The 22,546-nt window shown below is 40.9% G+C and overlaps 1 protein-coding gene across 4 annotated transcripts in view; it reads left to right on the top strand.

The window, feature by feature from the left end:
- The window catches only part of SOL1 (carboxypeptidase D), a 48,958-nt gene that overhangs the window by 9,580 nt on the left and 16,832 nt on the right, over nt 1–22,546 (top strand). For 3 of the 4 annotated variants that reach the window (XM_088943702.1, XM_088943699.1, XM_088943701.1), the window contains exons 6-8: nt 11,667–11,762; nt 12,189–12,311; nt 12,463–12,567. In XM_088943702.1, the coding sequence (XP_088799828.1) occupies nt 11,667–11,762; nt 12,189–12,311; nt 12,463–12,567 (324 nt within the window). The remainder of the gene's footprint in view (nt 1–11,666; nt 11,763–12,188; nt 12,312–12,462; nt 12,568–22,546) is intronic. The other variant, XM_088943700.1, reaches the window with a different exon arrangement.

Here is a 22,546-nt window from a genome sequence, read left to right as displayed (position 1 = left end):
GTTGGGATATCCTGAAGGAGGATAATCTAAGAGTTTTCAAAGAGTTCTTTAATAGAAGGGTAATAAATCCAGGGTTGAACGCCACATTCATTGCTTTGATTCAGAAAAAAGTTGGGGCAAGTCAGCTAAGGATTTTAGACCCATCAGCTTGGTTAATAGTCTATATAAAATCATTGTTAAGGTGCTGTCTTGAAGAATTAAATCAGTGCTCCCTTCTATTATCTCACCAAATCAGGAAGCTTTTGTTATGGCCTTATTTGCCAAGAGAGTGTGGAGGAGGTAATCATTGTTAAGGTGCTGTCTTGAAGAATTAAATCAGTGCTCCCTTCTATTATCTCACCAAATCAGGAAGCTTTTGTTATGGCCTTATGGTAGGCAGATCGTTGATCAAATTCTAATTGCCAAGAGAGTGTGGAGGAGGTGAAAAGAAATGGAAGAAAGGGCTTAGTTTGTAAGCTTTATTTAGATAAAGCTTATGACTTGGTGGACTAGGACTTTCTTATTGGAGGTAATGAGAAACTATATGTTTGGAGATAAGTGGTGTAAGTGAGTTCAAGGTTGCATAACTACTTGTCATTATTCAATTTTGGTAAATGATGCAGTTGTGGACCACTTCCTAGCTATCAGAAGCATGGTTTTCAAAACTGGACCGTACCGGAAAAACTGGGAACCAATCACATGATTGGTTCTGTTTTACCCCAGAACTGTCTTTTGGCAAAAAACCGTTGATTTGGTCAGCAAACAGCTGACCTGGGCGGTGAAACCATCTGAACCATCCAATGGTTTTTGGCATTTTTTTAAATTTTTGTCAGAACAGGCCGTCCGTTCGGTTTGAATGGTTGGGCCATTCGACCCAGGATTTGTTGTCCAGTTCGGTCTTAAAAACCTTGATCAGAAGAATTAGACAAGGGGATCCCCTATCCCCCTTCGAATTCACCCTAGTAGCTGATATGCTTGGCATCCTAATCTAGAGAGTAGATATGAGGGGTCGGTGAGAGGCTGGAGAGTGGGAAGGGAAAGACTGCCTATCACTCACTTGCAATTTGTTGATGACACCATATTATTTTGTGAGCGAGATAATAGATGGGTGAGAAACTGAAAGTGGTGATCCAAGTGTTTGAAAAGATGTCAAATCTGAAAATTAATTTCAATAAGAGTTGTGTGGTGAGGATCAATATGGATGAAAGAGAGGTGTCAGAGCATGCAACTAGTTTGGGTTGTGAAGTATCTCAGTGGCCATTGAGTTACTTGGGATTACTCTTGGGAGGAAACTTGAGAATGCAAGTTTCTTCTTCAACACCGCTGGTCTCCTGCGGCAACTAGATTCTACTAGAGTCAGAAACAACAACACTCACCTTATTTTCCTGTTGCTTCTTCAAAGTAGGGGAAGCCTGTGACTGAAAATGCACTGCCATCCCTCTTTGACCAGTATCAGAAATCCCATTACCTCTTCCTCTCTTTCTTCTTTAAACTCATTTGTATTTTTTTAGGTCCTGCCCCTGCCACGCCAAGTTTTAATCTTGAAAAGACCTTTGTCACATGAAATATATTGTGAGATCTCAGGTTGCATGGTTTCTTGCTGATTATTCTGTTACTCTGATCCTTGATCTCTTCCAGATTGCTCCTTTGATCCAGATCAACATCCAGCCTTCCAACCTCAACCTCTTCAAAACACAAAATATCTTCCACATTTCTTTCAGCCTGTTCTTCAGTGGACTCATAAGCACCTGAAACATTTTCGACACTGGCACTCGAGTTCCTATCCGAACCCGTCTCCTCCACCCCTTCTGGCCTCTCTGTTTCAGCAGAGACTAAATCCTCCGAGAGCGGCAAAGCTTGATTTTCAGAACCACACCTGGTCTCTGAAGATGTCAAGCTTACTTCCCCAAGCTTGGAAGATTCACATAGCCTATCGGATCCCCCTACGTCCTGAGATAATGGAGAGTCGTTGAGAGTCACTCCTGAACCACCAAAGATATCCTTCTCACCGCTTTTGTCAAACTTGGCAATAACCCAGACCCACCTCTTTTCCATTCTTTTTCTAGCCTCGGTTGATACCCTCCTTCCTTCATTTCTCTTCAGCTTTGGTTTGATCGGCCCTAGCAGCTTTCTCCTGTTATCTTTCCTATTTCTCAAACGATATCCCTTCCTCCCAAAATGCAGTCCAATGTTTAGCTCCTTAACACCGTACGCCCTTCCTGATGAGTGAGGCGAGAACTTCATTTGAGAGCCCTTCTCTTCAGTAGCCACAAGAGCTCTTACACTGCAAGCCTTGGCACCATCCTCCACTTGGAAACCTGTTCTAGATAGAATTGATAAAAAATTGGCGGGATGGAAGGGGAAATTTCTCTCTTTTGGGGGGAAAATAACCTTAATTAAGAGTGTTCTTTCAAATCTTCCAATTTATTATTCCCTCCCTATTAAAGGCTCCTTCTACAATGGTGGGAGGGATTTAAAGAATGCAAATGGATTTTCTTTGGAATGTGAGGGTGGATAAAAAGAAGTTTCAGGTTAAATGGGATTTGGTGTGTAGACCTAGAAAAGATAGAGGCTTGGGAGTGAGAAGAGTGGGTGTTTTTAACAAAGCTTTGTTGGGGAAGTGGGTTTGGAGGTTTGGGAGAGAGAGGGAAGCTCTTTGGAGGAAAGTGGTGGCTTGTGAGTATGGAGTGGTGAATTTTGGGTGAGATGTAAGGGAGGTGAGGTAATCTTATGGGGTGAGTGTTTGGAAGGAGTTTATGAAGTTCAACTCTTTGTTACCTTCTTTTTGCTTGTGGAAGGTGGGAAGCGGATCTAGTATTAGATTTTTGGGAGGATGATTGGTCTGGAGGTGCTATGAAAGTGGAAAGGTTGAGGGCATGCAAGCAAAGTCATGATAAGTGGAGAAGATGCAAAAGATGAATGTAAAGGCTCTCGTGTTAGTGTGGCTGACAAGTGTACTGCAACTAAACAGAAACAAGGTGTTTCAGCAAATGGGCTTTCAAATGGACTAGGGCCCAATTTAGAGCTGATATCTACTGCAACTAACTTTGGGCCTAAGGTGTGTTCGATTAATGAAGGAGCTGGGCCTTTGAAGATTTCAGAACAAGTTAAATCTGGCCTAAACCGAAACAAGGTGTTTCAGTAAATGGGCTTTCAAATGGACCAGGGCCCAACTTAGAGCTAAGGTTACATGCTTCTTTAAGTGACCACGTGATGAGAGAGGCAAAGAAAATAGGTGACGGTAAAACAGGTCTATCGTTGTCCCAAGCTCAGCCCTGTTCGAAGGTTCCCACTGTTAATGCTGCAGAAAAGCTGTCTTGGAGACCGAGGCTGGTCTCCTACTCCACCAGCTCTGAACGACCAAATCCAAGGTATAGCAGAAGCAAAGAGGAAGAAGATGAGTTTGATTCAGATTGGGTAAACTATGAAGGGGAAAAGACTAATGAGGAAATTTCTGGAGGTTCTAGTATAGGCAGCGCCAAAAGTAGGTGTGTGTAGAGAACAGTGATGTGGGCCCCACAGCTGTGGTCCCACTCTGTCCGTAGGGTAGAATGTAGCTAGTCACAGCTGTGGTTATTTTTCTGTTCTGTTATCTCTAGTTTCAGTTTTATATTGTTTGTTATTTGTTAGCAGTTATGATGTAAACACCAAGGGCAGATATGTCATTTCATGTAACTAGCATAACCTATATATACTAACTTAAAGTGGCGGCGGCAAAATATTGACATTCTGTTCTTCTCCTAAAATTCTGTGTTCTATTGCTCTTCCACCACTCTTTCCTCTACATCTTCTTCACATTCTCTTCTCATCGAACCTGAAATCTCTTAGTGATCAAGACTGAATAATAGTCTTGACAACCTACAGTGTGGAAAAAGTTTAATGGAGGAAATGGAAATGGGAACAAGACTGCTGTTCAAACCTTCTTCACCAGCCCCCACTGGACTTCCTTTGGACTCTTAGAAGTGCTACAGACCAATATACCTCGGTTAGAGATGGAGCAGATCCTATCCTTGTCCAGAGACAAAGCCAAGTTGTTTGTAGAGGGAAATGACATTGGAAATGGACTTCCCCTACAGATGATCTTGACCTTCCAATTGCAGTCCGTAAAGGGAAACGACATTGTACCACATCCACAACTCACTGTATTTCCCATTTTTTATCCTATGATCGTCTATCTCCTACCTACAGGTCCTACCTTAGCTCCATTTCCAATGTCTCCATTCCAAGAACAGTGCAAGAAGCCCTATCCATCCCTGAATGGAAAGATGCAATGCAAGTTGAGATGGATGCTCTATTGAAGAACAACACCTGGGAGGTAGTTGATTTGCCAAAAGGAAAGAAACAAGTTGGATGTAGATGGGTATTTACGGTGAAGCATAATGCAGATGGATCTATTGAGAGGTACAAAGCTCGGTTAGTTGCAAGAGGATTTACACAGATTTATGGCATAGATTACTTGGAGACATTTGCACCGGTAGCCAAGATGACTACTATTCGAGTTCTCTTGTCTCTTGCAGCAAGTCACACCTGGCCTTTATACCAAATGGATGTGAAAAATGCCTTTCTGAATGAAGATCTGCAGGAAGAAGTTTACATGCGTTTGCCTCCTGGATTCTATGATGCAGAAGTAGGTAAGAAGGTCTGCCGACTCAACAAGGCTTTGTATGGTTTGAAACAGTCACCTAGGGCTTGGTTCAATAGATTCAGACTAGCACTTGTGAAGTTTGGATATATACAGGCCCAGTCAGATCATACCCTATTCATCAAGAGGGTGGAGTCCTCTTTGACACTATTGGCAGTATATGTTGATGATATTGTGGTCACAGGGAATGATAGCCATGAGATTGAGTCTCTTAAACAGCTTCTTCACCAAGAATTTGAGGTGAAGGACCTTGGTGTACTTCGGTATTTTTTGGGTATTGAGGTTGTTAGATCCAAACAGGGGATCTTTATATCTCAAAGGAAATATGTCCTAGACCTGTTGGCAGAAACTGGAAAGTTAGGTGTCAAGCCTGCAGATACACCAATTGAACAGAATCACAGGATTAGTGCCGAGAGTGGGGAGCTTCTGGAAGACAAAGTTATGTTCCAACAACTGGTAGGAAAGCTCCTATATCTCTGCCTCACTCGGCTAGATATTACCTATGCTGTTAGTGTTGTCAGCCAGTACATGCATTCTCCTAGAACCACACATCTTCTTGCGGCAGAAAGAATCTTAGCTTACTTGAAGAGATGCCCAGGTAGGGGCATACTTTTCAAGAACAACAATCACATGAAGGTGGAGGTTTATACTGATGCAGATTGGGATGGGAGTGTTGATGACAGAAGGTCTACCTCGGGATATTGCGCCCTTGTGGGAGGAAACCTTGTCTCCTGGAGAAGTAAGAAACAAAGTGTTGTCTCCCGGTCAAGTGCTGAAGCAGAATACAGGTCCATGGCCGTTGGAGTGGCTGAAATTCTATGGCTAAGATCTCTACTTGAGGAGTTGGGTATTGAGTATGAGAAGCCCCTGATGCTGTACTGTGATAATCAAGCCGCCATTAATATAGCACATAATCCAGTACAGCATGACAGAACCAAACACATTGAAGTTGACCATCATTTTGTGCGAGAGAGGGTCTCATCTCAAGAAGTATGCCTCCCTTACATCACATCCAGTATGCAACTAACAGACATTCTTACTAAAGCCGTATCAAGAAAGAAGCTAGAGGCGGATCTATCCAAGTTGGGAATGATGAACATATACTCCCAACTTTAGGGGGAGTGTAGAGAACAGTGATGTGGGCCCCACAGCTGTGGTCCCACTCTGTCCGTAGGGTAGAATGTAGCTAGTCACAGCTGTGGTTATTTTTCTGTTCTGTTATCTCTAGTTTCAGTTTTATATTGTTTGTTATTTGTTAGCAGTTATGATGTAAACACTAAGGGCAGATATGTCCTTTCATGTAACTGGCGTAACCTATATATACTAACTTAAAGTGGCGGCGGCAGAATATTGACATTCTGTTCTTCTCCTAAAATTTTGTGTTCTATTGCTCTTCCACCACTCTTTCCTCTACATCTTCTTCACATTCTCTTCTCATCGAACCTGAAATCTCTTAGTGATCAAGACTGAATAACAGTCTTGACAACCTACAGTGTGGAAAAAGTTTAATGGAGGAAATGGAAATGGGAACAAGACTGCTGTTCAAACCTTCTTCACCAGCCCCCACTGGACTTCCTTTGGACTCTTAGAAGTGCTACGGACCAATATACCTCGGTTAGAGATGGAGCAGATCCTATCCTTGTCCAGAGGCAAAGCCAAGTTGTTTGTAGAGTGTCTTCCTCATCTCTGCAATCAGCAAGCAAAGCTACAGATCTATCCCCCTCCCCGGCTTGCACTTCAAAGGTTGGTTTGGAGGAGAATCCCTGATTTAAAAGCCCTTTAGTCCAGTCTTCTGCGGAACTTAGTGCAGACCCTTTGAAGCCTGGTATGTTGTGCCAATCCTCTTTGGTTCCTTCTTGTGATTTGGCTAATCCTCCTCTCTCTCCTGTTGTCTTGTCTGTGCAGCCTGCAGGTGTTTCCAGGTCCTGCCCAACAGCTTCCATTCCTAGCGACTCGGTAGGAGTAACGGAAGAGATAGGGGCTGGTGAGGCTGTAGAAGGGTCTAAGGAGGAATGGGAGTGAATCTGGGAATTAATAGTGATCCTTTTCGAGCAGTTGGTAGAGGTGGAAATTAATTCCAGGTTGGGGTCAGAGAGGGGGCTGAACTTATTGGGACTACTTCTAAGGAGAAAGAGAGGGAAATTAATAAGAGTGGTGCTGGAACTAAAAAGGCAATTAACAAATTTAGCAAGGATTAGAAAAAAGGACAAGAAGTAACTCAGATAAAAGCTCCAAACAAAGGGGAGGGAGAGAATTAAAGAAGAAAAAAATAGATGAGTGAAGTCAAAAGATTTAGGTGGTGTGGATTATGAAAGAGGAGGCACAGTAAGGAAGGAGAGAAAGCTGGGTTAAATTAAGCTGAGTCTTTGGGCCTTTTTGCTTATTTTTCCATGAAGATAATCAATTGGAATGTGAATTGGGGAGTTCAAAAAAAAGAAGTGTAAATAGGGAAGTCCTTAGGAAAGAGAAGCCGACCATTGTCTTAATTCAAGAGTCAAAGCTGACAGAGGTGGATAGAAGATGGGTGAGGAGTGTATGGTCAGCTAGAGGGTTAAACTGGGCGTTTACACAATCATGGGGAGCATCAGGGGGCATCATTATAATATGGAAGAATGAAGAGATGGACTGTACTGAAGAACTAATTGGCAATTTTACAGTAACAATCAAATTGAGAAGGAAAGAGGATGGTTTTGAGTGGGCCTTAACCAATGTCTATGGACCTAACTCGTATAGGAAAAGGGATGATTTTTGGGAGGAGCTTGCAGCCAGTAGGGGTCTTTGGAATGGACCGTGGTGTTTGGGGGATGATTTCAACGTCATAAGATTCCTAAGTGAAACTACCAATCCAAACCATAGGGTCACCTCCAGCATGAGAAAGTTCAACCTATTTGTGGATTCATATGAACTGAGAGAGCTACCCATGTTGCAACCAAACCTCACTTGGTCCAATTTCCAAGAACCCTTGTGTTGTAAACTAGATAGATTCTTTATTCTCTTTAGATTTCAAATTTGCGTGGAGGGGACTGGCAATAAGGGCTCTCCCTAGACCTACTTCAGATCATTTTCCAGTTAGGTTATCCCAAGAAAACTTAGGAGGGGGGCCATGCCCTTTCCGGTTTGAGAACATGTGGTTGCTTCATCCTGATTTTATAAAAAAAGGTTCAATTGTGGTGGGAAGAAGGAGGTTTTTGGAAGAGTGGAAGAAAGAAAAGAGTGGGTTGCCAATAGGATTCAAGAAATTGATGGAGGTGAGGCAGAGAGGAGATTGATAGTAGGAGAGAGGGAAGAGCGTTGGAAGCTGAAACAAGAGTTGCAGGAAATCGTTAGGAAAGAGGATAAGTTTGAGACAAAAATCTAGGTGTAAGTGTCTGGAGGAGGGAGACAAGAATACTAAATTTTTTCATACCTTAGCAAATGGAAGGAAGAGGAAGAATGGGGAGGCTGAAATGGAATGGGGAAGTGATTACATGTGAGGAGATAGCAAGATCTTTTGTGGAGCATTTCAAATCCATTTATGGCAGCCCAAGAAGAGAGAGAGAAGAAATTTCTGACCTTGATTGGCTTCCAGGGAATAGAGTTTTGATGGATCAGCTAGAAAAGAATTTTGAGGTCCAAGAAGTAAAAGATGCTATTTTTTTCAATGGAAAGATCTAAAGCCCCAGACTCATATGGTTTCACGGTGGTCGTTTACCAAAATTGCTAGGATATTATAGGTGATGATTTAATGGAGGTCTTCTTGGAATTTCTTTAAGAGAGGTAATTAAGAGAGGTAAGATAAATTCGGATGCCAATGCTACTTTCATTGCTCTGATTCCTGAAAAGGTAAATGCAAACCACCCAAAGGATTTTAGGCCCATAAGCCTAATTGGTAGTATGTATAAGGTAATCTCAAAGGTCTTGGTAGAAAGAATAAAAAAGGTACTACCATCCTTGATTTCTCCGAACCAAGGGGCATTTTTGTCAGGAAGACAAATTATTGATCAGATCCTTATTGCCAATGAATGTGTGGATTACAGAAAAAGACAAGGAGAAAAGGGCTTGATTTGCAAATTGGACTTAGTGAAGGCTTATGATTTGGTGGATTGGGGTTTTTCACTAGAAGTATTGAGAATTAGAGGATTTGGAGAGAGGTGGTGCATGTGGGTTAAGCGTTGTATCTCTTCATGGCACTACTCCATTCTAGTTAATGGGGTAGCGAAGGATTTCTTCCCGATAAAGAGAGGATTAAGACAAGGGGACCCTCTTTCTCCTTTCCTTTTCAGCTTGATAGTTGATGTGTTGAGTGTCCAGATTACTAGAGCCGATGCTAGAAATTTGCTTAGAAGGTGGAGAATAGGGAGGGAGGAAATAGTTGTAATCCACCTTTAATTTGTTGATGACTTAATTCTTTTTTTGTGAAGGAGACCTGAAGGAGTTGGAAAATTTAAAGGTCTTGGTAAGGAATTTTGGAAAGGTCTCCAACTTAAGAGTAAATTGAAATAAAAGTTGTGTAGCTGGAATTAATAGGCAAGAAGCAGAGGTGGCATCTTTGTCTAGATCTCTAGGTTGTGAGGTAAGTGATTGGCCTCTTAAGTATTTAGGCTTACCTTTGGGAGGAAACCCGAGGTTAGAAAGCTTTTGGTACCCAATTTTGGAAAGATTCTCAAAGAGACTAGTGGGTTGGAAAAGGAACTACATCTCTTTAGGGGGTATAATCACTTTAATTAAGTCAACACTAGTAAATTTGCCAGTGTATTTTTTGTCTTCCTTCAAATTGTCTGTTAAGATTGCAAACTAGGTGGAAAAAATAATGAGAGATTTTCTGTGGGATCCTGGAGATACTAAAAAGGATCATAGGGTAAAATGGGAAGTGGTGTCTAGAAAGAAAGATAAAGGGGGCTTAAAGATTGGAAATGTTAGAATAAGAAGCATAACTTTGTTAGGCAAATGGTTATGGAGGTTTCCTAAGGAGCAAGAGAGTTTATGGCATAAGGTGATAAGAAATATTCATGGAATGGCGGCAAATGGATGGGACACTGGACTTGACCCAAGGGCTTCACGCTTTTCCTTGTGGAAAGATATTGTTGGTATCTTACCTATCTTCTTTCCTTCATCAGGTATGATGCTTGCGTGTGTAATAAGATTCTTTTTTGGGAGGACTTGTGGATTGGGGAATCTCCCCTTAAGGATAGATTCCTGAACCTATATTCCCTTTCTTTGAAAAAATTTTGATTTATCTCTTCTTTTTGTGTTTCTAGGATTCTTGGGATCTGGGACTAAGGAGAGGTTTGAGGGACTCAGAAGTGGGTTTGGTAGATGATCTTTTTTCTCTTCTAAGCTCACTTTTCTAGGCCACTCTTCTCCTGACAGTAGAATTTGGACTGAAACTTCTATAGGTAGTTTTTCTTGTTCTTCGTTTTTCAATGCTATGGTCCTTCCTCTTAACCCAGTTACCTCCTTTCCTATTAAAGAAGTATGGAGCGCTCTAGTACTCCCAAAAGTAAGGTCTTTTTGTTGGGAAGTGATTCTCCAAAAAGAAATCAATACCTTGGAAGTGCTTCAAAGAAAGAGACCAAATTGGTGCTTGTCCCCTCATGTCTGTAGCCTTTGCTTGAGGAATGGTGAGATGGTGAATCACCTATTAATTTATTGTCCTTTTAGTGCTCTTATTTGGGATTGGTTCTCCTCTCTCTTTGATTGTAGGTGGACTCCCCCCACAAGCGTAGTGGAATTATTTGACCCTAGCTTTTTCTGACAACCAAAGAAGAAAGGAAGGGTGATGTGGAGAACAATGAGGGCAGCTATCTTTTCCAAGGGAAAGAAAAATCAGCTCCTGAAGTTATTGAAGGGATCACCATCAAGGCAGTACATTGGCTGAAAACTCGACTTGTTCAAGGATGTCTTCATAGATGATTTGATTGGAGGCTGGAGTATTTTAGCAAGATCTTCTATTTTATCACCTACCATACAAGCATTTTGGTCCCCTTCTTTGCAGTGTAATGTCAAACTGAACTTTGATGGCAGCTCTCTTAGGAACCCTAGACCTTTTGGAATAGGGGGTGTGTTTAGAGATGCGGAAGGAAAAATCCTAGCTATGTATTCTGGTCCAGTAGGTTTAGGGAACTCGCTTAGAGCTGAAGTGTTGGCTCTCCTCTAGGGGCTCAGATTGGCCAAGCAATTGGGCTTTCAACAGTTAGAAGTGGAGGGAGATGCAAAATTAGTAGTAGGTTGGCTGCAATCAAATAGTTTGGGAACATGGTCCCTTACACAACCTGTAAGGGAATTATTGAGCCTCATAAGGGAGCTGGGTGCACAAGTTTATTGGTCTAGGAGGTCAGCAAATGCTTTAGCTGACAACCTAGCAAAGCAAGGGGTGAATCAGGAGGTTTTGTTTTGGGCAGTGTTGCAAGTTATTTTTCTGTTCAGGGGTCACTTTCACTTTAGAGTGTGGCAGTTGTTCTTCTGTTTTTAGAAGATTGTACAATTTGTGTGAGAAGGAAGTATCTATTTCTAACTACTATGAGGTTAATAATGGTGCTGTAGTCTGGTGTCCAAAATTTAGAAGACCTTTATTAGATTGGGAGGCAGAAGAATGTGTGGAGCTGTTGTCCAAGCTTCAGGAACTGGAAATTGATCCTTTGGCTGCTGTTATCAAATGGTGGAAAAATGTAAAGATGAGAGATTTACTGTCAAATCCATGTATACTGCTTTAATGAGGTCCCAGGTAGAGGCTGATGTAATTAAAGGAGTATGGAGGAGACCTGTCCCCCTAAGAATCAAAGCTTTCGCATGGCTGATTTCTAGAGGCTGAATTCTTACACAGGACATATTGAAGAAAAGAGGCTATCGATTCCCAAACAGATGTATACTTTGTTTTGCTGAAGAGGCTATCCATCAATAGATCCATTAAAATTGCAGCTTTTCCTTTTATGGTTCAAATACATCTATGCAATAACTTGTTTGGATGTTCTCTCTTTGCAGATCAAATTATTTTGACAACTCTTTCCTTTGATAATTTATGGTTCTTGAAAGTTCATGACGGAAATCAATTTGCTTTATATTGTAGTTCATTGGAAATGTGCATGGAGATGAACCTGTTGGCCGGGAGCTACTGTTACTCTTAGCAAATTGGTTATGTGATAACTACATGAAGGATCCCTTGGTACTACCTAATTCCTTACTGGAAAACCTTCTCCATTACTTTGTACTTGAAAAAACTTAATGAACTATTGAACTTTTTGACTTGTAGTTTTAATTCCTTCATAATTCATGTTGTTGCTCCTATTAAGATGCCTTTCTTGTTGCCTATTTTATATAAGACTTGAGGTTGGTTAGATGCATATGTTTTGTTATTATTATCATTATTTGCATAAGTTTGTTTCAGTTCATGTACAGTTGATCTAGTAGGGTTTGATGTAATTTCTTATGGGAATCATATAACCTATTAAAACTTCTTAGTATACCAACTGGAACGTGACCTTGAGATGTAATTTATTTGTTTTATGGAGATGTTCTTTTTACCTTTTTTCTTTCTTTCTTTCTTTTTGTAGCACTGCCATCATTTTAAATTTGGTTTTGGTTCTTACAGGCAACATTGATCATAAGAGATGTTCACCTCCATATACTTCCAACAATGAACCCTGATGGGTTTTCACTTAGGAGACGTGGTAATGCAAACAATATTGACCTAAACCGGGATTTCCCAGACCAAGTCAGTATCATTTTATGCACCAGTGGTTGAAATACATACCTTTAATCCCCTCCCCCTACTTCCTCTCTATGTATTTGATCTTCTTATCCATTGATTTTTCCCTCTTGGACTAAAGATCAATGAGCAATATTGGTTGACTTGAAATTCACAGTTCTTTCCCATGAACAATGATTTGAATTCACGGCAACCTGAAACTAAAGCAATTATGAATTGGTTGAAAGAGAGACATTTTACAGCATCAGCCAGCTTGCATGGGGTAACACTTCTTTTCTGTTTCTCTACATATTAACTTTAATAAGGCAGCACTTTTGTCATTTGATAGCTTTAGCATTGCATGGGGTAACACTTCTTTTCTGTTTCTCTTCATATTCACTTAGTTTCATATAAAGGGATTTAACTGAAAAGCTGCCGGAAGCATCTCATCTCCATCTTCTTGCATATGTCACACCTGGTTGTGGAAGATTGTTGTTCAACAATCTAATCATGGATTCCAGCTCTTCTATTTAAGTTCCTCTTAAAAGAGGGACTCCAGATGACTTTGCCACCAATAATTTCATATAAATTTTCCACCCTTGCTTCTTTATTTGCCAGCATAAAAAGAGTTGGGAGTCTGTTTGTTAGAGCTCTGTCATCGCACCAGTTTTCATCTCCAAAAGCTAACTCTGTCCTAGAGCCAACCTAAGAGCTACACCCCGCTGAAACTTCTCTTGGAATCTTTCCAAACCTCTCCATATGGAACAGCCATAACAAAGAAGAAACTAATATATAAACCTACAAAATGGATATTTTAGTTTAATAGTGACTACTTTGTTATTATAATTACAAAAAATAAAGAATACAAGAGTATTTCACAGTGCCATGTCCAAAATAGCTAGGGGATTAAACAAGGTGACCCTCCATGGGCGCCTTGACAAATACATTTATACACCTAAAAGTACAAGATGTAAACCAGTCCTCAAAAATAGGTGTAAACTTGAAAATTAGAGAGAAAAAGGAGGAAGAAAAGTAAGAGCAGCAGTACAAGAGAAGAAGATGGAGAAAAGAGGAGGAAGAAGAAGAAAGGTTCAAATAATCCTTCCCTTTCTTCTCTAATCCCTTTTACTAAAAATTAATGTTAAAATAATTACAAGTATGCCACTTAAGTGGGTGGCCAGCTAGGCAGTAACATAAAGAGATCAAACAAAAAAGAAATAGCAGGCCTGTTAAGAGAGGCCCATTAGCTAACAGGAAAATAGAAAAAAAATATTACAAGAGAAGATACTAGGACCCATTCGGCCTAGTCTCTTTACACTCCCCCTCAAGCTGAGCATAGATGTCAATCATGCCCAACTTGCTTATATAGTGTGTCATTTTCCCTCTAGGAACTCCCTTGGTCAAGATATCAGCCAATTGTTCGTCTGATGTGATGAATGGCAAACAAACTTCTCCTGAGGAAACTCTTTCCCTTATAAAATGTCTATCAACCTCAATGTGCTTAGTTCTGTCATGTTGAACAGGATTATGTGCAATATTGATAGCTGTTTGGCTGTCACAGTAGAGCATCAGTGGCTTCTCATAGTCAACCCCCAATTCTTCTAAAAGGGATCGTAGCCACAGTAATTCTGACACACCATGTGCCATTGCCCTGTATTCTGCTTCAGTTGAGAATCTAGCAACTACAGACTATTTCTTACTCCTCTGTGACAATGTTCCCAGCGACCAGAGCACAATAGCTTGAAGTGGATCTCCTATCATCAATACATCCTGCCCAATCAGCATTAGTGAAAGCTTCCAGCTTCATGTGTCCATGTTTGGCAAATAGAATACATTTCCCTGGAGTACCTTTCAAGTAACACATAACCCTTTCTACAGTAGCTAAATGAGTATCTCTGGGAGAATGCATAAATTGACTAATAACACTCATTGAGTAAGAAATGTCCGACCGAGTCATGCAAAGAAATAACAACTTCCCAAGCAGTCTCTGAAACACTCCCTTATCAGATAAAAGGTCACCATCTGTAGCAGAAAGCTTATGATTGGGATCAATAGGAGTGGAGATTGGTTTAGCTCCAAGTTTACCAGTCTCAGCAAGGAGGTTAAGGACATATTTACGCTGAGAAATGAAGATACCATCCTTAGATCTAGCAACTTCAATGCCCAAAAAATACCGAAGATCTCCCAAATCCTTGATCTCAAATTCAAAGTTAAGAAATCTTTTGAGTTTACTGACCTCTTGAGTGTCATTACCCGTGACCACAATATCATCAACATAAACTATCAAAAAGGTCACCAGAGAGCCATTTCTCTTCAAGAACAGGGTATCATCAGATTGAGTTTGTGTATAACCAAAGGAGACAAGAGCAGCCCTGACCCTCTCAAACCAAGCCCGAGGGGAATGTTTGAGACTATAAATAGATTTCTGCAGTTTACACATCTTGCCTTGCATTTCCTTCCCATACACCCCTGGAGGCAAAGACATATAGACCTCTTCATGTAGGTCTCCATTCAAGAAGGCATTTTTAACATCAAACTAGTGTAGGGGCCAATCAAAATTAGCGGCTAGAGATAACAAAACCCGGACTGAGGTCATCTTAGCTATAGGAGAAAATGTCTCAAGATAGTCAATACCATACATCTGACTGTAGCCTTTAGCAACCAGCCTAGCCTTAAACCTCTCAATAGATCCATCAGAGTGATATTTAATGATAAACACCCATTTACAGCCCACTGGTTCCCTCCCTTCGGGCAAGTCAACAATATCCCAGGTATGGTTCTTATGCAAAGCATCCAGTTCAACCATCATAGCATCCCTCCGTTCAGGCTTAAATAAGGCTTTCGGTACAGACCTGGGTATCACATGGGAAGAAACAAAAGCAAGAAAAGAGTAGTAGGAAGGAGAGAGAAGGTTGTAAGACAGGTGTTTGGAGATACAATGTGTTGTACACTTTCGCTTGCCCTTGCGGAGAGCAATAGGAAGGTCAAGGTCTGGGAAAGATGTAGATGAGTCAGAGGTAGGTTGACCTGTTACCTCAGTAATGATGAGAGGAGCAAGAGGCTCTTCTGTAGGAGTGGAAACAACTTGCCCATGTTTGAATATGTGCCTTTGGTACCACCTTTGGAGAACAGGATGAGGAGGAATTATAGGAGAATGAGGTGGAGGAGGAGGAGGAATAGGAATATTGGAGGTAGGTCTAGTGGGAGAAGTGGACACCTCATGAGAGGACTCAAGAGGAATGGGAAGAGGAACAACTAGAGTCATAGCAAAGGATTCTTTAGATTTCTCCCCCTTAGGAGAAATACTAAAGAAAGGAGTCAACTCAGCAAATGTCACATCCCGAGATACAAAGCGGGTGCCACTAACTGGATCAAAACAACAATACCCCTTCTGTGTGGAGGCATATCCTAGAAAAACACATTTACGAGCCTTAGGTTCAAATTTGTGCCTTTGATGGTTGTGAACATGTACATAGCAAGTGCACCCAAAAACACGGAGAGGAAGAGAAAAAAGATCCTCATCCGGTAAGAGAAAGCTAAAGAGGGGTTTGAAGTTAAGAACCCGGGAGGGCATACGGTTGATAAAAAAGGTAGCAGTAAGAACAACATCTCCCCAAAATTTTATAGGAACATGGGATGCAAACAGGAGGGATCTGACAACTTCAACCACATGTTGGTTCTTCCTTTCCGCCACTCTGTTCTATTGTGGAGTGTAGGAACAAGAACTTTGATGAATAACCCCAAAAGTTTCAAGATAGGTGAAGAGGGTTTTCTCAAAATACTCCTTAGCATTATCAGAACAGAATGTTTTGATCCGAGTGTTAAACTGGGTGAGGATCAGTTCATGAAATTTTTGCACAATAGCTGGTACTTCATCCCTGGATTTCATGAGATAAATCCAAGTTTAACGAGAGTAGTCATCAATAAAAAGGATAAGGTACCTGTAACCCCCCATAGTTGGCCCACACATCAGAGTGAACAATATGAAAAGGAGAAAGAGATCTTTTATTGCTTATTGAATAAGAATGTCTACAATACTTTGCCAGTTCACACGACTCACAATGAAGACTCGATAAAGACACACCCTTAAACATATCTGGAAACAAATGACTCAAAGCAGAAAAAGACAAATGACCCAACCGAAAGTGATATAACAAGACTTTGTCAATAGACTCTGACAAGACTGACTCTAAGGCAACTCCATGAGGTGGTCCAAAAGCTCTATTCGGTGTGTCCAGCAAGTATATTCTGTTTGCCTCATGGCCACTCCCAATCGTCCTCTGAGATTGCAGGTCCTGAAAAACACAATGAGTGGGAAAAAAGGTTATGCTACAATTCATGGATTTAGTTAAGCTACTAACAGATAAAAGGTTTGTATTAAGTTTAGGGACATGAAGGACAAAGGATAAATAAAGGATGTTAGAGGTCTTTATATCCCTTTTACCAAAAACGGGAGCAAGAGACCCATCAACAAGGGATATTTTCTCTTTATCGGAGAGAAGGTGGTATGAGCAGAAGAAATTAGACAGGTTGGTCAAATGGTCTAATGCACCAGAATCAATAATCCGAGAGATTTTATGATTACTTGAAACTGAAGCATGATTTGCAGAAGCACGAATACCTAAGTGAGCAAATGCAGATGATGATGATGTGTTGTTGGAAGGGTGAGATGAAGAAACAATAGCTTCCAAGTGATTTAGCAGCCTCCCATACTTTTCAAAATCCGCCTTCATTGCTGCCAACTGTTTAATGGTTGATTTTTCTTCACTCTCCTTATTTCCTCCTTTAGGTACTGTAGCAACATTAGTTGTCTTAGGCTTTCCTACCTGACTGCCCTTCTTAGAACTGTTGTTATTCTTAAACCTACCAGGATGAAGCTTCCAGCAAGTGTCCTTTGTATGCCTCGGTTTCTTGCAATATTCACATATCTGCTCCTTTTTCTCAGTAGGACCCTTTGGCTTTATTCCAGCATGTGCAAAGTATTCTGTAGGTGGACTCTGTAACTGAACCTGCCACCTACTCTTCTCACTGCTTATCATAGTGTATGCCTGGGAAAAAGTAACCACATCTTTGGCCAGGATATTTTTCCTAATGATGTCAAACTCAGGGTTGAGTCCAGTAAGAAATTCAAACACCCTATTTCTTCCCACCAACTTCCTATACATTTCAGCATCATTCTTACTCTCCCATACAACTCTCTCCATAACATCAATTTCTTGCCATAGGGATTTTGATATAGAATAGTAGATTGATACACTCTTCTCCCCCTATCTTAGGTTCTTCATGCCACTTTTCAACTTGTAGACTCTGGCTACATTCAACTTTTGTGAATAGGTCTCAGTAACACTATCCCATATCTCCTTAGCCGAAGACGTCCAGGGATAATGCTGACTTATATGAGGTTGCATAGAGTTGACCAACCATCCAATTATTGTATAGTTCTCCTGCATCCATTTCTCAAATTCTTAGTTTGTCCCTTCGGGTTTCTTTACTACCTGTGAGATACCCGAGTTTTCCTCTACTATAGACATAAATTCTTATAGATTGTGCCCAAGCAAGATAATTTTCCCATCTAGCTTGATTGTGGTCACACCAGTCAAAACGGAATCTACCGAGCCAAGGCCGGAAATCGGCACTTGCTTGAACTCACTTCTATATGGCTCCATTAATCAAACGAAAATCAAAGAACCAGAAATTTGGTCTATATAAACTTACTTGAAGTCAAGCCAGAACCTAGATGCTTGAAAACTAGGGTTTTACTCTGTCCAACTGTTAGGGAGGAAGAGAGAAGATGCAGTCGCTCCTACCAGAGCTTCCCAATCTCTTCCAAACCTGATCCACCCTCCTTTAGGAGTCAAAAGACACCTCCCAAGCATAGAGCACCACACCCAAAGCTTCACCTTTACCTGTACCTTCGAAAATCTCTAGTCGGCTAGGGTTTTGGGCAGCAACAGAACAACACCACTTCTTAGCAATATCCAACCAAATTTAAACTCTCCAAACCCTCTACCAACTAGGCCAGAGATCCTCTAAGCTATAGGGAACCTATCTCTCCATACACTCTCTTAATCTAAGAGTGTATGGGAAAAGATGAAGAAGAAAAGAAGGAAGAAAGAAACCTGCTCTAATACCAAGATGTAAACCAGTCCTCAAAAATAGGTGTAAACTTGAAAATTAGACAGAAAAAGGAGGACAAAAAGTAAGAGCAGCAGTACACGAGAAGAAGATGGAGAAAAGAGGAGGAAGAAGAAGAAAGGTTTGAATAATCCTTCCCTTTCTTCTCTAATCCCTTTTACTAAAATTTAATGTTAAAATAATTACAAGTATGCCCTTAAGTGGGCGGTCAGCTAGGCAGTAACATAAAGAGATCAAACAAAAAGAAATAACAGGCCCATTAAGAGAGGCCCATTAGCTAACAGGAAAATAGAAAAAAAAATATTACAAGAGAAGATACTAGGACCCATTCGTCCCTGTCTCTTTACAGTACAATATTGCATTTCCAATAGCAACAAAAGTATGCATGCACCATGCATGTTGTAGAATGCTGATGGCGCTAATTTCCAGCTGCCTCGTTCACTTAGTCTACTTCAACAATCCCACCAAAGGATACTAGTAGCTCACACAGAACTGCAGACATTGACTTGCTTTCCTTCAAATTCCAATATACTTGCAGCTTCTTTATCATTTCTCTTTTGTACTCTTTTTTATTTTTTTGATCAGTGAATTATCAGATTTATTAAATCAAAGCCAAAGATGGTACAATTTAGGGAGAGGCACGAGATGCTACCTCTCCTTTAAGGAGGGGAGATGGAAGAAACCATCAACCCTTTGGTTAAAGAACAAAACAATGGAAAAAGAAAATTATAGAGAAGCCCAATACAATGAAACCCGAGTAGCCCCTTGTTTAGCAAGATAATCGGCCAAGGCATTGGCCGACTACCCAACCATTGAACTCTAACTGTCATGCCCCTCAATAGCCATTTGACAGTGACAGTACCCTGGTCAACCAACCATCCTACTACCACCTTGGAGTCTCCTTCAATTATTAAGTTTTGCACTCCAAGTTGATAAGCAATCTGTACCCCCTGTGCCGCAGCTAGGAGTTCAGCTCTCACAGAGTCTCCTATTCCCGCCGGTCCTGAAAAAAAGGCAATGATGTTGCTGTTCTCATCTCTCAGTACACCACCAATCCTAGACAGTCCTGGGTTACCCCGACTACTCCCGTCAAAGTTCAGCTTAACAAAACCCTCCAACGGCGGAGTCCAAGTTACTTGAACTCTAGGCTTCCTAGAGGAAGTGAGGGCAACTACAGATCAATTCCTCATTAAATCCTCAAAGGAATAATCTTCAAAGAGTTTTAAGGATTTCAGCCACAAAATAGTCCTTGTAATAATACACTCTTTGACCTCAAGAATGCTTCTTTCCTTCTCCTTAAAAAATTATGGAATTTCTCTCTTCCCAAATAGTCCAAAGGAGAGCTGCTCTTATACACTTCAACATGATTCTCCCTCTTCTTGTGGTCCACACAAAGGTAGAAGGGGAAAACAACAAATTTACCTCAGCTAGCAAGTCCCACCTGCACTCAAACAAATCAAATACTCAATTCCAAATGGCTGCAGCAAAAGGACAAGAAATCAATAAGTGGTAACAGTCCTCATTCTGCGCTTTACACAAATACACCAGTTAGGGGATAAACACAAGAAAGGTCTTTTCTTCTGCAGGTTATTCATTGTATTGATTTTACCATAGTAAGCTTCCCAACAAAACACGACTATTTTTGGGGGAGTAGGCCTAGACCATACTTCCTTAACTGGGAAAGCCCAAGGAGAGGAATTGGAGCAAAGGGAATTAAAGAAAGAAGCACAAGTAAACGACCCTTTCGGAGTCAAAGTCCAAATCCTCCTATCAGAAATGAGTGGGTCCAGGCAAACAAAATCAAGTAGCAATAGGAGCTCAGAAACTTATAGGGATTCCTCATCCCTCAACCCTCTACGGAAGCCAAGGTCCCAATTTGTCGGCAAGGGGGGTATACGGGGACAAAAGAAAGGAAGACACAGGTTCTTTTTTATTAAAGGGAAATAGAGAAGAGAGAAGGGAATAGATCCTTAAGGGGCAAATTTCCTACCCAAGTGTCTTCCTAGAAAAGAACCCGAGTCCCAAAGCAAGCATCATACCTTACAAAGTGTAGGAACTGTGGGAGGATGCCATGAATTACGTTCCAAGGTGTTGCCAGAGTTGCCTGTCTGGATACCCCTGCTTCACAGCCATGGATACTTGTCACCACTTCATGCCATAATCTCTCCCTCTCTAAAGGCCATCTCTACAACCACTTAACTAGAAGAGCTACATTCTTAAAAGTAATATTCCCTAATCCTAATCCTCCTTCCTCCTTACTTTGACTAACTAACTCCCATCTAATCAAATGATCGTTCTGCTCTTACCCCGGCTCCCACAAAAAGTCCCTCATCGTCTTCTCTATCCTCTTAGCTTCCCTAGTAGGAATCTTAAAGACAGACAGAAAGTAAACCGACAAATTAGCAAGTGTGGATTTAATCAAAGTCGCCCTACCCCCCATAGAGATATAATTCTTTTTCCAGCTTGCCAACTTCTTTCCAAACTTTTCCACAACAGGGATCCAAAATCGACTTTCCTTTGGGTTAGCTCCTAGGGGAAGACCTAGATAAGTTGAGGGCCAGGATGAGGTGGAGCACTCTAAGCAACCTACATCAGCCTCTATTTCTTGAGCATCCATATTGATTCCCACCACACAACTTTTTTCAAATTTGATTTTTAGATTTGAGGCCTTTTCAAAAAAAGTAATTAGGTTCTTAAGGTTCCCAACCTTCCTCAAGTCACTTCCTTCACAAAAGATTATAGTATCATCTGCAAACTAAAGATGAGTCACAGACACACTATTTCTTCCTATTCTCCAACCACTCACTACCTCCTCCCTATCTGCTTTTGAAATCAATCTACTTAACACATCACCAACAACAGTGAATAAAAAGGAGGAGAGTGGATCACCTTATCTTAGGCCTCTACAAGCTGGGAAGAAGTCCTTAACTACTCCATTGACAAGGATAGAATAATGGCAAGAAGTGAGACAACCCTTATTCCACTTGCACCATCTTTCCCCAAACCCACACTTTCTTAGCACCTCTAAAAGGAAGCTCCAATCCACCAAATCATAGGTTTTTTCAAGATCCAATTTGTAGACAAAACCTTTTTTACCTGATCTCTTCATCTCTTCTACACATTCATTACCTATCAAAATCTGATCTACTATTTGCTTGTCTTGTACAAAGGCACCTTGAGCTTGACTAATTAGAGAGGGGAGTACCACTTTGATCCTCAAGGATAAGACCTTAGCCAAAATTTTGTAAACACTAGTCACCAAGCTAATTGGTCTGAAGTCCTTAGGATGCTTAGCAACAGCCTTCTTGGGAACAAGAGCTACATAAGTAGCATTAACTCCAGAGCTAACAACGTAATTATCCTCAAACTCCTTGGAGACCTCAAGTAAATCATTTTTAACTATGTTCCAACAATCATGATAAAAGGTCATCGTAAATCCATCTGGCCCAAGAGCCTTAGATCTATCCATTAAGAAAACTGCTTGTCTGATCTCTTCCTCCTCAAAGTTTCTTTCAAACCATATCCTCTCCCTCTCAGAAAGACTTAGCCAATCTAGACCATCCACTTCCACCCTACAATCAAGAGGTCTTCTCAGAATTGACTTAAAATGATCTACAAAGCATCTGGCTATCTCTTCTTGAGAGGAGATTTCCTCTCCATCAATCTCAAGTTGTGCAACAAAGTTTTCCTCCTCCTCCCATTGGCCATCGCATGAAAAAATTGTGTTCCCATCTCCTTTCTTGATCCATTTAAACCATGATTTTTGCCTTCATGAGATCTCCTCCCACAACAGGACCTCTTCTAATTGCTTCTTTAAACTCCACCTCAACTCTCGTTCTTGTGCATTCATAGTCCTTTGGGATTCCTTCTTGTCCAATTCTTCAATCTTAGTCAACAAGGAAGATTTTAAATCCTCTATCGTCTCAAAATGGTCCCTATTTCAAGCTTTCAATTTTGTCCTCAAATTTCTTAGTTTTTTTATAAAATCTAACTCCTTTCCACTTCACCCCCCTTAGCTCTTCACTCCACCAACTCTCAACATTTTTTACAAAGTCTGGGTGAGACAACCACATATTCTCAAATCTAAAGGGTCTAGGTCCAGAGTCTAAGGGTTCCTCTCCTAACTG

This window comes from Nelumbo lutea, chromosome 5, assembly GCF_056320005.1.
Source record: "Nelumbo lutea isolate HS-2025 chromosome 5, American lotus-T2T, whole genome shotgun sequence".
NCBI classification, from domain to species: Eukaryota; Viridiplantae; Streptophyta; class Magnoliopsida; order Proteales; family Nelumbonaceae; genus Nelumbo; species Nelumbo lutea.
The sequence above is the reverse complement of the archived record's forward strand: the minus strand, read 5'-3'. Positions and strand labels throughout refer to the sequence as shown.